Source organism: Scyliorhinus canicula, chromosome 10 (assembly GCF_902713615.1).
Source record: "Scyliorhinus canicula chromosome 10, sScyCan1.1, whole genome shotgun sequence".
NCBI lineage: Eukaryota > Metazoa > Chordata > Chondrichthyes > Carcharhiniformes > Scyliorhinidae > Scyliorhinus > Scyliorhinus canicula.
The window spans coordinates 175,839,572-175,854,253 of record NC_052155.1 but is presented as its reverse complement, the minus strand read 5'-3'; the positions used below and the strand labels follow the sequence as shown (position 1 = coordinate 175,854,253).

The 14,682-nt window shown below is 44.3% G+C and overlaps 1 protein-coding gene across 2 annotated transcripts in view; it reads left to right on the top strand.

The window, feature by feature from the left end:
- nsmce2 (NSE2 (MMS21) homolog, SMC5-SMC6 complex SUMO ligase) overlaps positions 1 to 14,682 on the top strand; it is a 188,560-nt gene that overhangs the window by 20,710 nt on the left and 153,168 nt on the right. For both annotated transcript variants that reach the window (XM_038810171.1, XM_038810172.1), the window contains exon 3: positions 3,317 to 3,423. In XM_038810171.1, the coding sequence (XP_038666099.1) occupies positions 3,317 to 3,423 (107 nt within the window). The remainder of the gene's footprint in view (positions 1 to 3,316; positions 3,424 to 14,682) is intronic.

Here is a 14,682-nt window from a genome sequence, read left to right as displayed (position 1 = left end):
TTTACTGTTTATTGTATACTCATGCTTATTTTACTTCACCTTCAAATTCCAGACAATATTATTTACTTAGTTTGAAAAAAAAATTGTTTGTAGCAGTATTTCATAGTAGTTTTGAAATTGTCTTTGAATACAAACTGGGCAAAGAATTTTGGAATGTTTGATACAATAACCTGTTGGTATAAAGTATTTTGTTACCAAATTTTAATGCTTTCAAAATAATTTGAACCCATTGGATAAATAATGTTTTCTGAGAAAGCTTTGGCAGATGTTTATTATTTTTTGGGGCAGCACGGTAGCATGGTAGTTAGCATAAATGCTTCACAGCTCCAGGGTCCGAGGTTCGATTCCCGGCTGGGTCACTGTCTGTGTGGAGTCTGCACGTCCTCCCCGTGTGTGCGTGGGTTTCCTCCGGATGCTCCGGTTTCCTCCCACAGTCCAAAGATGTGCGGGTTAGGTGGATTGGCCGTGCTAAATTGCCCGTAGTGTCCTAAAAGGTAAGGTTAAGGGGGGGTTGTTGGGTTACGGGTATAGGGTGGATACGTGGGTTTGAGTAGGGTGATCATTGCTCGGCACAACATCGAGGGCCGAAGGGCCTGTTCTGTGCTGTTCTATGTCTATGTTTATTAGTAGCAAGATTTGCCATACGTGGAAATGCTACTTACAAACCAAATCCCCTTTTGATAACTCTTGGGTTACCCGTCTACAGCTGTCGACACACTGTTCCAAGAGCAACCCCCCCCCAATGCTACTAAAACACAGGGAAAGCTTTGTGCTACTGTTAATTCAACAAACCTCCGGTAATGCTAATTGCCTCCAATCAAGGTGTATCTTGAATACAGTTCTTAAGATGGCAAAGGGGAATCATTGATAGATCTCCCTGTGGGGTTCGTGGAATATGCATTCCCCCTATTGAGCGGACAGTGGGTCGCCCCTGCCACCCAGACCCGGACCAGCATTCCCGATGGTGCCCAACTTGGGACGTAAGCATTGCATGCCGTGGCTGTGGCTATTTTCGTTGTTCAAATAAACTAGATTTTGTATGAAGCCTGGCCTTGGCAGAGTTATTACAAGGGTCTTATGTATCCTGGACTTTAAAAAAGACGAGATAAGAATTAACTGCATTGGCAGAGGAATAGTCATGAATACTCAAGGCAACTCGCTTATGACTTTCACGTATTAATAAGAATTTGGAATTTGATCACTGCTCTCTGTAAATAGTACAGTAAGAAGGAAAGCCAAGCTTGAAATGTTTTTAGTAATAGTCACATCTCTATCAAACCTCATCAGCTGCTTTATGCTATATACAAAGGTTCAGTGGAGTTTAAAAAAATCTTCCAAACAACTCATTGACTTCAGGTACCATTTCTAAGTGCAACTGTGTGGATTCCACAGGGGGTACTTGAGCAGTGGTCTCAAGGACCTGATTTGCACTCAAATACCTGATCTGTATTTTAGATCCCAGACGTAATGGGCCATAACTTCCTCGGAACGCCAGTTGGTTTGGATTGCTACCCTGTACCCACTTAACTGCGTTAAATTTCTTTAGTGTCTGTCTCGCTCAAATTCCTTGACTCAGGCCAGACAAGATCCAGGCAGCGCAGCAGGTCCCTGGGTCCAGCTTCGGAGTCTAAAAGAAGCAGTGCGAAGGAGGACAAGCCCCCTTTATTAGAGCATTACGGCACTAGGCTGGGGAATGGGCGGAGGGAGATGAGGACATCGGGGGATGGAGGGATCAGACTGGTGGTGGAGTGGGGGGGGGGGGGGGGGGGGGGGAGGTGGTGTTGAGGGTCAGGTTGGGTTGGTTTGGGGCGTTTGAGGAATCCTGTGTGGATGAGGATGAATACCGTAGGGACAGGGTGCTTATTGGGGGAGGGGGAGATGAGGGAGTCCTCTGGGGTGGGTGGGGCTCCTGTGCAGGGATCGGTCTGGATATTTAAAATAGTTGCACTGAAGTTAGAAGTGGTTTTATTTCTTCTAACCAGTAGCTGGAACACTGGCAGAACCATTTAAAGTCAGCAATTTAAATTGTTTTGTCGGATGGTTCCCAGTGCAACACAGTTGTCCGTGCTTCTGGATCATTGCCATGTGAACTCTTACCTGGGAATTTCTGAGAGGGATTTCCCAGCGCATCTTTGAAGTGCTCCCCCAGTGCCGGGAAGTTACGGGCTGTCTTGGCTCTTGAACAATGGCTTAGAAGATCCTTTAAGGTCTAGTGAGAGAGAAAACTTTACTCACTTTGTTTAATAGGAGTGTAATTTTAAATCCGAATATCTTTGCAGTTGGTTACATGATTATGCATTTGTGGTGTGATATTTGACAAGTGCAGAACATACTGGCTTATTATAAACATTCATGTCGAACAATGTAACATAGGAGGAACTGTTCAACTCATGAAATCAGCACTAGTATTTTTCTTCCTATGAACCACTTGGTCCAATTATATTATCCTGCTCGCTCCCCATACCTTTTAATATTCCTCTTTTTCCATCAAATGTCCAATTTCCTTCTAAAATATTTAATGGCCTCCTGATTAGCAAGTCAGGGGTGTAATGTAATACTCTCCATTTGCCTGGATGAGTGCAGCTCCAACAACACTGAAGAAGCTCTACACCATCCAAGACAAAGCAGCCTGCTTGATTGCTGCCCCTTCCACAAGCATTTAAACCCTTCACCACCGACGAACAATGGCAGCCGTGTGTACCATCTATAAGATGCACTTGGTAACTCACCGAAGTTCCAAACTCATGACCATTACCATCTAGAAGGATAAGAGCAGCAGATACCTGGGAACTCATGAATCTATGATATTCTATGAACCCCACCACCTGGAGGTTCCCCTCCAAGTCACTCACCACCCTGACTTGGAAATATATCGCCATTCCTTCACTGTCGCTGGGGCAACATTCTGGAACTCCCTCCCTAACACCACAGTGGGTATACCTACACCTCAAGCACTGCAGCGGTTCATGAAGGCAACTCACCACCACCTTCTGAAGAGCAGGATGGACAATAAATGCTGGCCTAACCAGTGACACCCACATCTCGTAAATAAGTAAAATAAACAATGGCTTGTGGCAGAGAATTTCACATTCAAACAACTTTTGTGCACACAAGCTTGGGTTCAAAGCTTCATCATCCCAAATTGCTGTTCACGAGACAGTGATGGTGCTCTCAAAGCATAATTCATGCTTTGTCAATCTCCAGAAGCACTTAAAATTGCAAACATTTAATACACTTAAAGCTTCAGTGACCAAAGCAGCTAGAGATTAATTGCTTGCTAATGCGACTATAAGTTAGTGATGTGTTTGTTTTCTAGCTGCTGCAGAAGAAATAAACAACATGGAAAAGCTGATGCTAGACTATGTTTCTATGGACCGAGAGCTTGAACAGTTCGTACAGGCTGTAGATGATGTCACACACCAGGTAAGAGGTCAAAATTGCTTTGATGATGGCTTTATATTTCACTACTTTTGGAAGCAGTTCTGCAATAATGACTTGGATTCCTAGGTCTTGTAAAAATCTGCCTGAATTTTTATTTGAGTGGCTGGATAGGACTGTCCTCCCCTGGTTTTGTTCTTATCTATTCAATTGTAAGCAGAAAATCACCTGTAATAGTTTATACTCTTTTTCCCACATTGTCACGAGAGAGATTGGTTGTGTTGGTGTGGTGCCTCCCAGGTGCCAGGGTCCGTGATGTCTCGGATCGTGTTTTCAGGATCATTTAGGGGAGGGGGAGCAGCCCCAAGTCGTGGTCCACATAGGCACCACAACATAGGTAGGAAAAGGGATGGGGATGTAAGGCAGGTATTCAGGGAGCTAGGGTGGAATCTTAGAGCTAGAACAAACAGATTTATTATCTCTGGGTGATTACCACGTGCTAGCGAGACAAGGAATAGGGAGACAGAACAGTTGAACATGTGGCTACAGGAATGGTGCAGGAGGGAGGGATTCAGATACCTGGATAATTGGGGCTCATTCTGGGGGAGGTGGGACTTCTACAAACGGGATATCTATACCTGAACCAGAGGGGTACCAATATCCTGGGGGGAAATTTGCTAATTCTCTTCGGGAGGGTTTAAACTAATTCAGCAGGGGGTTGGGAACCTGAATTGTAGCTCCAGTATACAGGAGGTTGAGAGTAGTGAGGTCATGAGGAAGGTTTCAAGGTCACAGGAGTATACCGGCAGGCAGGAAGGTGGTTTGAAGTGTGTCCGGAATAAGGTGGGTGAACTTGCAGCATGGGTTGATACCTGGGACTTCGAAGTTGTGGCCATTTCGGAGACATGAATAGAGTAGGGACAGGAATGGTTGTTGCAGGTTCCGGGGTTTAGATATTTCAGTAAGCTCAGGGAAGGTGGTAAAAGAGGGGGAGGTGTAGCATTGTTAGTCAAGTTAGTCAAGTATTACAGTGGCAGAAAGGACGTTTGATGAGGACTCGTCTACTGAGGTAGTATGGGCTGAGGTTAGAAACAGGAAAGAAGAGGCCACCCTGTTGGTAGTTTTCTGTAGGCCTCCGAAAAGTTCCAGAGATGTAGAGGAAAGGATTGCAAAGATGATTCTGAATAGGAGCGAAAGTAACAGGATAGTTGTTATGGGGGACTTTAACTTTCCAAATATTGACTGGAAACGCTATAGTTCAAGTACTTTAGATGGGTCAGTTTTTGTCCAATGTGTGCAGGAGGATTTCCTGACACAGTATGTAGATAGGCCAACAAGAGGTGAGGCCACATTGGATTTGGTATTGGGTAATGAACCAGGCCAGATGTTAGATTTGGAGGTAGGTGAGCACTTTGGTGATAGTGACCACAATTCGGTTACGTTTACTTTAGCGATGGAAAGGGATAGGTATATACCGCAGGGCAAGAGTTATAGCTGGGGGAAAGGCAATTATGATGCGATTAGGCAAGACTTAGGATGCATAGGATGGGGAAGGAAACTGCAGGGGATGGGCACAATTGAAATGTGGAGCTTGTTCAAGGAACAGCTACTGCGTGTCCTTGATAAATATGTACCTGTCAGGCAGGGAGGAAGTGGTCGAGCGAAGGAACCGTGGTTTACTAAAGCAGTTGAATCTCTTGTCAAGAGGAAGAAGGAGGCTTATGTAAAGATGAGACGTGAAGGTTCAGTTAGGGCGCTTGAGAGTTACAAGTTAGCCAAGAAGGACCTAAAGAGAGAGCTAAGAAGAGCCAGGAGGGGACATGAGAAGTCCTTGGCAGGTAGGGTCAAGGAAAACCCTAAAGCTTTCTATAGATATGTCAGGAATAAAAGAATGACTAGGGTAAGAGTAGGGCCAGTCAAGGACAGTAGTGGGAAGTTGTGCGTGGAGTCCGAGTCCCAGCCCCACTGCTCCACACTCTGTCTCTCTGCCCCCCCTCCCCTCCCCATACACACACACTAGTACAAATCTAATCCTATTTTCAGTTCTCCCTCGCTTTGACAAAGAGTCACCCAGACTCAGAACATTAGCTCCCTTCTCTCTCCACAGATGCTGTCAGACCTGCTGAGATTGTTTAATCTCTGTCTATAGTAATGTTGTGAGTGGTGATTTCTCACAATAACACTTGGTAGCTTGATGTGTGGTGGAAACTGCCTCTCAAGGATTATCTTCCTCAACCATCAGCAGAGCTGTGCCATATGAAGACACCCCATCTGAAATGGAATTGTTTGTTGCGTTTCCATTATTCGTAGATGGAAAGATGCAGAAACTGGGTAACTTCTCTGGAATTTTCAATGGGAAATAAAACAAGAAGTTGATGGGGGAAGCTGCTGCTGAAATGCATTCTTTGCGTCAGCCTTGTTTCAGTGTCACTTGGTTCTGAATAAGAAGGTTTATTTTTAAAATTTAGAGTACCCAATTCTTTTTTTTCCAATTAAGGGCAATTTAGCGTGGCCAATCCGCCTCGCCTGCATATCCTTGGGTTGTGGAGGTGAGACCCACACAGACAGTGACCCGGGGCTAGGATCGAACCCCGGTCCTCAGTGCCATGAGGCAGCAGCGCTCATCATTGCACTACCGTGCCGCCCTCCTGAATACGAATGTTGTTGGTCCAAACCTCATTCCAGAGACTTGACCACTTTATCTCAACTGACAAGTTATTTGCTGAGGGAGTGCTGTGCAGTCAGAGGTGCCCCTTTGAGATATCAAATGCCCTCCCTCTCAGATGGGTGTAATAGCTTCCAGGGCAGAATTTTAAGAGGGGCAAGAGGGTTCTTGCAGAGCCTTAGTCAATATTTGCCCAATAAACATCCACACAACAACTTAAATTGGTCAATTATGTCATTGCTGTTAGTGGGATATGACTGTACAAACTGGCTACTGAATTTCCCCAAATTACCATGACTGTACTATGATTGTGATGTGTTTGAGATGTTCTGAGGTCATGACATTTGAGGTATGCCTCTAGTTTGTACATGGAACAGTAACTTAGTGGTTGATGTTTTTCCGGATCTGGGCCTTGATGAGTAATCTCGTATCAGGGTCACCTTTCCAGTTTCTTCATGAACTGGGCATACTAGGTGATATTCTGGGAATGTATCAAATTAGTAGCAAACATTTTTTAAAATAAAGATGTTTTTAAAAAGGAAACATTCCCCCTTTTCAGTTTTTCCTGCTCAGGATTAATGTCAGTTGCCTGTGTTTATGCGATCTATCAGTAGGAGTTTTTTTTGTTTAAGCTACTGATTCCTGCTGGTTTTAACTATTTGTAGATTTGTAAAAAAAAGTGTCTCCATGTCCTTCCATTATCTATACGTTTCGACCCACCCGTGCCATTTTCTTCCGTTGTCGCTTTCGTGCAATGTTCATCATTTGCAAGGTGATCTGTCACTAATTCCCTTTCTAGCTACATTCACCTTCCTTCCTTCCCATTCTCTTGCTAATTTCCTCAGGTTCCTAACTACCATTGCTTTTGCCACTGCCTTTTATGCTACCTCTGCTGTTATTGATGAACTGCTCCTTACCACAAGCCGGCAAATAACCTTCCAAATAATCCACCAGTTCTCATTCCTCCCAGTTTCCTTGGTGCACTTCCTTTCTTTTCTGTCAAATATGCATTGCAAACATGGGCACACCTGGGACATAACTGGTCTAGTCATAAGCAACTAGATTTGGCTCAACACTGTTATATGCTATTGTGATTTGCTTTTTGCCAGTAAAAACAGACTACTATTTCAGGATCACTCTGACTCCAGCGATAACTCTGTACAAGGCTGCTTTTCTCCATGACTTGTTAAGTTCTTCTTGCCCCAATGCATTCTGTCCTGCAAATGGATATTTAAACTGAAACATCCCTCAACCCACAAAAAAGATTGATTCTCAAACCCTCTCCAGCCATTCACACATGTTAAAACAAACCATATGAAACCTTGGCATCCTGTTTAACTCAGACCTGAGCTTAAAACCCTCATCCTATCCATTAGCAAGCCCGCTTAATTCCATTTCTAGTGTCATCCTCCTCTGAGGTTACCTCAACCATTCTGAAACCCGTATCCATGCTCTGTTAGCTCTAGGTTTTATCTCTCCAATAACTTTCTTTTTGGCCGGAGTGGTGCAGTGATTAACTCTGCAGCCTCACGGCTCTGAGTTCGATCCCGGCCCTGGGTCACTGTCCGTGTGGAGTTTGTACATTCTCCCCATGTCTGCGTGGGTCTCACCCCAACAACCCAAAGATTGCAGGATAGGTGGATTGGCCACGCTAAATTTCCCCTTAATTGGGGGGGGGAAATAATTGGGTACACTAAATTTATTTTTAAAAACGTTCTTTTTGACCTTTCTTCTTCCACCTTCCACAGATTCCAACTCTTCTAAAAATCAGCCAGTCATATCCTGTCCTGCTTGACATCTTCCACTTCCTGCTGATCTGCACTGGCTCTCAAAGCCCAAGTCTATTCAGTTAGAGATATTCATTCAATTTCACTCCACAGCATCATCTTACTCTGCACCATCTGCAACCTGTGGCAGCCTTGTATCTCCTTTTGCACCCTCTTCTGCTCCAGATCTTTTATGGTTCCAGTCCAAAGAAGTGCACGTTAGGTGGATTGGTCATGCTAAATTGCCCCTAGAATCCAAAGATGAGCAGGCTAGGTGGGGTTGTGGGTTACGGAGATGGGGAGTGGGCCTAGGTAGGGTGCTCTTTCAGAGGAGTGGTGTAGAATCAGCGGGCTGAATAGCCTCCTTCTGCACTGTAGGATATCTATGGTTCTATGGCTTTCCATCGCCTGATTAGTATTGGTGGAGCCGTCAGCTGACTTGACCCTGCTCTAGAACTCACTGATCAAATTCCTCTGTCTCTCTGATTGTATCTCTACCTTTAAAGATTTTCTCAAAACTATAATTTTTGCACAGGCATCTGTCATCTTAATTAAGCACTCTGTGTTTGTGTTCAGCAAGACTTGAAGACATTCAGGCTTGAGCTGATAAGTGACAAGTAACATTTATGCCATAAATACACCAGGCAATGATGATCTTGAACAAGTAAGAGTCTGACCATCTCCCCATGATACCATAGCTAAATGTTCCACCAGCATCCTGGAGAGTGGCAGGAAGGGGATTTTGGGTGGGTTACCACTGAGTAGAAACTTAAAAAAAAAATTTAGAGTACCCAATTCATTTTATTTTCCAATTAAGGGGCAACTTAGCATGTTCAATCCACCTAACCTGCACATCTTTTGGGTTGTGGGGGTGAAACCCACGCAGACACAGGGAGAATGTGCAAACTCTACACGGACAGTGACCCAGAATCGAACCTGGGACCTCGGCGCCGTGAGGCCGCAATGCTAACCCACTGCGCCACCGTGCTGCCCGAACTGAGTAGAAACTTAACTGGACCAAGCACATAAGTAGCATGACTATAAGAACAGTCAGGCTTGATGCTCTGTGGTGAATTACTCACACATAGAAATGCATTGCCATTCTTTCATTGTCACTGGGTCAAAAGCCTGGACCTCCCTGCCTTACGGCACTATGGGACTACCCCACACCACATGGACTGCTGTAATTCCAGACAGTGAGGACAATTAGTGTTGAACAGTTGGTTTTCCTGTGATACCCAAATGAAAGAATTGAAAAAGAACATTCTGCTCAATTCCCTCTCCTCTATTCTCTGTGTAATGCATTGACATAGTTTCTGCCTTAAAAGTGTTATGCTGGTGTAAGTTGTTGCATTTGGTTATTAATTTGTGAGTGTTTAATTTCCTTTTATGATTTGATATTAAACTTTCATGCTCTATTGGTAGACAAGATGGGAGAAATATAGGGTCGGTTTCTGGGTTCATAAACCATTAAACTACTTTTTGGTAAAATTTGAGAATTTTGATTTTGTAAAATAAAACTTTGTTGATTTTCAGCCATGTAACCATAAAGTGTTTCAAAGTTGAGAAAACAGGAGGAATGAAGGTAGTGTTATACTGAAATGGTGAAAGTAGAGACCGACTTAAATATTAAATGGATAAAACCAAGTTAAAGTGTAGCCTTTTGAGGTGTGTGTGACAGTTTTAGAAGATCAAGACGTTCTCTAGGTGTTCTGACCAACATTCCTTGAATTAAAGCCAACATCCGCCAAACTGATAAATTGGTTACTCATCTCTGTGTACTTCATGGAATCTTACCATGCATAAATTGGCTGCGATGTGACCTGCATAATACCTGCTGGTTATATATGAAGAATAATGAAATACAGGGGAAATTTTGGGGGGATTGATAAGATGCAAGTATAAGTTATTTTTTTAAAGTTGCTTCATATAAATATTTAATATGTGATGTTGGAAAGTGTTCTGATAGTATTTTCCAAAATCATCTGAAGGCTGTGGAACAATAAAATTGCTGTTACAAAATATTATCAATCACCATCTCCAATGTATTTTCACGCTTGCCACAGTATGAGAGAAAAGGCGAGGTTAAAGCTTCTACTAAAATAGCGGGGCTGAGGAATGTCACATGAATACATTCAGCACTTGCTAGTATTGGCAATATCATGTTCTAGACTTGGCATTTGTCACCTGGGAAGGTGAGAAAAATCCACCATGGCACCTGCTTTGGAGTTCCCACAATAGCACATGAGAGGCAGCACAGTGTGATATTGCTACTTGCGTTTCATTTGAGATGTTATCTGCAAAATGTTAAAACATTATAGGATTCTTAAGGGGCTTGACGGGTAAATGCTGAGAGGTTGTTTCCCTTCACGGGAGAGCCTCGGACCAGAGGGCATAATCTCAGAATAAAGGGAATTAAACTCATTTAAGACATGGAGTAATTTATTCTCTGAGGGGTGTGGGTCTTTGGAACTCCTTGCCACAGAGAGCTGTGGGAGCAGAGCCCTTGTGTATATTTAAGGCTGAGACAGATAGATTTTTCATCAGTAAGGGAATCAAGGGTCGCTGGGAAAGGGTGAAAAAGTGGACGTGAAGAGTGTCAGATCAGCCATGATCCTATTGAATGGTGGAGCAGGCTCGAGGGGCTGCACGGCCTACTCCTGTTCCTATTTCTTATGGTCTTCTAATGTACTTTTAGATCCAGTGCGATCATTTAGACGAGGGCCTACAGTTTGCATGAGATCCGTTTCACAGCAGCACCAGCAGGGTATTTTGCAATGCATGCATTGATTTTCTTTCCATTTAAAATTCAAATTCAAATTTAGATTCTAAATTTTTATCCGTTTTATCTTATTGTTATCAACGCATATTTTAGACAAAATCCAATATCAGGTGCCACTTTGTGCATTGGTCATTTTATTTTGTAGTTAATGGATTATTAGACCAGACCACTAGCGGAATAGAAATCATGGACTGGATTTTGAAAGTGGTGTCAGGAACTTAATGCCTGGAGATAATTTCTGGATCCCGATCCCCTGCCACCATTTTGAAATGGCAGTAAGTACCTTAATTGAGCATGAGGTGAGCTCAAGCGCTCAATTAGTGATGCAGAACATCTTCAGGAGGAGGGAGCTGCCTGCTGAGCACCAGTAGCAAGTGCAAATGGCAGCCATGATGGGACCTGCCATTGTCTTGCCAAAAAGAGCTTTAGGGCAGCAGCATTAACTCAGAGTAAAGTGGTTATGCAGCCAAAATAAAGATAAAGTGCACAACAGAGCGCAAGAATCTCCATGTCCCAACATTTTTTTAATGAACTGGAAACAAGTTTCAGTTCTCCCTACATTGTGTGTCCAACATTCATCAGATTTTTGGGTTCAATGAATTCTGCATTGAAACTTTCCCTCTTGCTCTCCCTGGCCTGTTAACAAACCCCTTGGAACGCTTAAGTGGTGGCTAACAGGAGGCGGGTGGAGTGCATTCCAGCCCTTCTGTCCCTCCAGCCCCTCCTTCCTTTCCATTGAAACTCGTGGTGTGTTCTGTAAGCGTAGGGATCCAGAAACAACCTCTTGGAATATGACCCATCATCAGTTGGAAATCCAGCCCAATGCATCATGAGAACTCACGATGCCAATGCCATTTAGGTTTTTTTTAAAAATTCAAACAAATAACCTTGCATTTATGTTAGTCACTGGAAATATTATCTTTGTAGTCTGAAGATGGGAATGTTTAAAATATAACATTTCTAATATTAAAAAAAGAACTTCGCTGAATTGATTTTGTTTTGGGTAGAAGGATAAATGGAATACATTTTGAAGACTTTCGGAATTCAATTGCTTCCTCACTCTGCTGCCCACACCATCCTTTTATTTCATTGCTTATATGTTATTACTCAGTCCACTAATGGATCAAAGTCATATCCTGTGAGTCTTCATAATGTATTGTGCATTTTTTTCCTTCATAATGCTTCACAATCTAGCATTGTAGGCGATATGTTTCATAGAGTAACAAGTGAAACAGTCATGAAGTTATTTTAATCGTTTTCAAAAATACTTTTATTAAGAAATGTTTTCATTATAATACAATAAACCCACAAAATATAACTAATTCAACTCCACACTTACCCACCCTTCCAACCCCCCCCCCCCAAAATGAAATCAGAACGTAACCAAACCCTCCCCCCTTAACTCTTGACGGTGACTAGCTCCTTAAAATAGCTAATTAATGGCTGCCAACTCGAGTAGAACCCTTCTACCGACTCCCTCATGATGTTCTCGAAGTACAAAAATTCCATAAGGTCACTCAACCAGGACGAGACACTGGACGGAATCGGTGTCCTCCATCCAAGAAGAACTCGTCTCGGGGCTGTCAATGAGGCGAGGCCATCTGCCTTCATGCCCAACTGCAGCTCTGGCGGCTTTGAGACCCTGAAAATGGCCACCAGTGGGCAAGGCTGCAGCTCAATCCCAAGAATCCCTGACATGATATTGAAGAAGGAGACCCAGAGCAACAAGTTCAGCACATGACCAGAATATGCGTTTATTATTCGTTAGCCCCCCGAGAACATTCCTGCACCATACTCCACCCCTGGGAATAACCAACTCCTCTGTGCCCTGGCCAGATGTGCCCTATGCACCACCTTGAACTGAATCAAGCTGAGCCTAGCACATGAGGAGGTGGAGTTGACTCTGAAAAGAGCCTCATTCCAATTCCCCCATCGAAAACTGGGCCCTCCCACTTCATTTTTACCTCATCCAATGGAGCTTGTTCCCTCGACAAGTTCCGACCATAAATATCCGAGATCTTCCCCTTCCCCCCCAACTCGGTCATCAAAAGGACCCTATTCAAAAGAGAGGACGAGGATGCCAGGGGAAAAGAAGGAAACTCCTTGCGCAAAATGTCACGGACCTTCAGGAGTCGTAATTTATTCAACAGCTCCTCAAAACCGGAAAACTCCCAGCATGTCTCCAAACCTCTCCAGCCCCTCCCTCCCTGCCCATGACCTGAACAACGAGTTGAAAAGAGATGATTCCTGCAGATTGGGGCCAACATCGACATGGAGCCAGCTTAAAATGTTGCCGGAACTGCCTCCAAATCCTCAGCTTGGCCACCACCACCGGAGTTGAAGTAGATTTTGTGGGGGGAAACTCCCCCCAGGTCTTGCCTGCCCATTAAATCTTCTCAACCTTAACAAAGAAAGAGTTGGGGAGAAAGATGGGGAGAGGCTGAAAGAAAAGAAAAACTTCAGGAGAATATACATTTTTACCATGTGAACCTTGCCCGCCAAGGACAGAGGGAGGTTATCCCACCTCTTCATTTCCAATTTAACTCCATTCATCAGGCTAGTGAAATTCAATCTATGCATCGAGGCCCAGTTGTGGACCAACCTAGATAACAAAAGCTTGCCCATGCCATGCGGAAAGGCCCTCCTCCCCGGGGAATTCACCGGAAAGTTTTCGCTTTTGACCAGATTCAACTCTTTCACTGAGAAGGAGCCAAAACTTATCTTTTCCATAATGGAGAGTGGATCTGTTACATGCAGTAGAAGATAATCTGCATACAAGGACACCCAGTGCTACCTCCTCTTTATCCCCCTCCACCTCATAGATGAGGTCGGGAATAGAAGCCAGCAGGCACAGTGGTTAGCACTGCTGCCTCACAGCTCCAGAGACCTGGGTTCAATTCTGGCCTTGGGTGAGTGTCTGTGTGGAGTTTGCACTTTCTCCCCATATCTGCGTGGGTTTCCTTCGGGTGCTCCGGTTTCCTCCCTCTGTCCAAAGATGTGCAGGTTAGGTGGATTGGCCATGCTAAATTGCCCCTTAGTGTCCAAAAGGTTAGATAGGGTTACAGGGATAGGGTGGAGGCTTGGACTTAAATAGGGTGCTCTATCCAAGGGCCGTGCATATGTGATGGGCCGAATGACCTCCTTCTGCACTGTGGAGATTCTATGACTATGAAACTGTATCATCCCAATTCAGTGCATACAAATGAACTAAGACCACTGAGTACGTGCCAACAACCCACTTATGATCCCATCCATTCCATTTGGGTCCGCCACTGTTTTAACTCCAGAAAATGATACCTTTTATTAATCAAAACTGTAGTCCCTTGGGTACTACTGTACTGTCAAAGCCCGAACAGAATACTTTCCCCACCCAACCCTTCCGTAGCCTTATCTGATCCTTGATCCGCAAATGGGCCTCCTGCAAAAATGCCAGATCAGCATTCAACCTCTTAAGGTACGCAAACACCCTGGATCTTTTTGCTGGGTTTATCAACCCCCTTACATTCCAAGTAACCAGCGGTCCTCCTGCTCCTCCTCCTCCTCCTCCTGCTCCTCCTCCTCCTCCTGCTCCTCCTGCTCCTCCTGCTCCTCCTGCTCCTCCTGCTCCTCCTGCTCCTCCTCTTCCTCTTCCTCTTCCTCTTCCTCTTCCTCTTCCTCTTCCTCTTCCTCTTCCTCTTTCTCTTTCTCTTTCTCTTTCTCTTTCTCTTTCTCTTTCTCTTTCTCTTTCTCTTTCTCTTTCTCTTTCTCTTCCTCTTCCTCTTTCTCTTTCTCTTTCTCTTTCTCTTTCTCTTCCCCCCCCCCCCCCCAACCCATTTCCAGCTTCAATAGTCAAAGAACTTTTTTTAGAGTACCCAATTCATTTATTTCCAATTAAGGGGCAATTTAGCATGGCCAATCCATCCACCTACCCTGCACATCTTTGGGTTGCGGGGGCGAAACCCACGCAAACACGGGGAGAATGTGCAAACTCCACATGGACATGACCCAGAGCCAGGATCGAACCTGGGACCTTGGCGCCACGCGGCAGCAGGGCTAACCCACTGCACCACCGTGCTGCCCAATATTCAAAGAACTTTAATCACCAAAGAAGA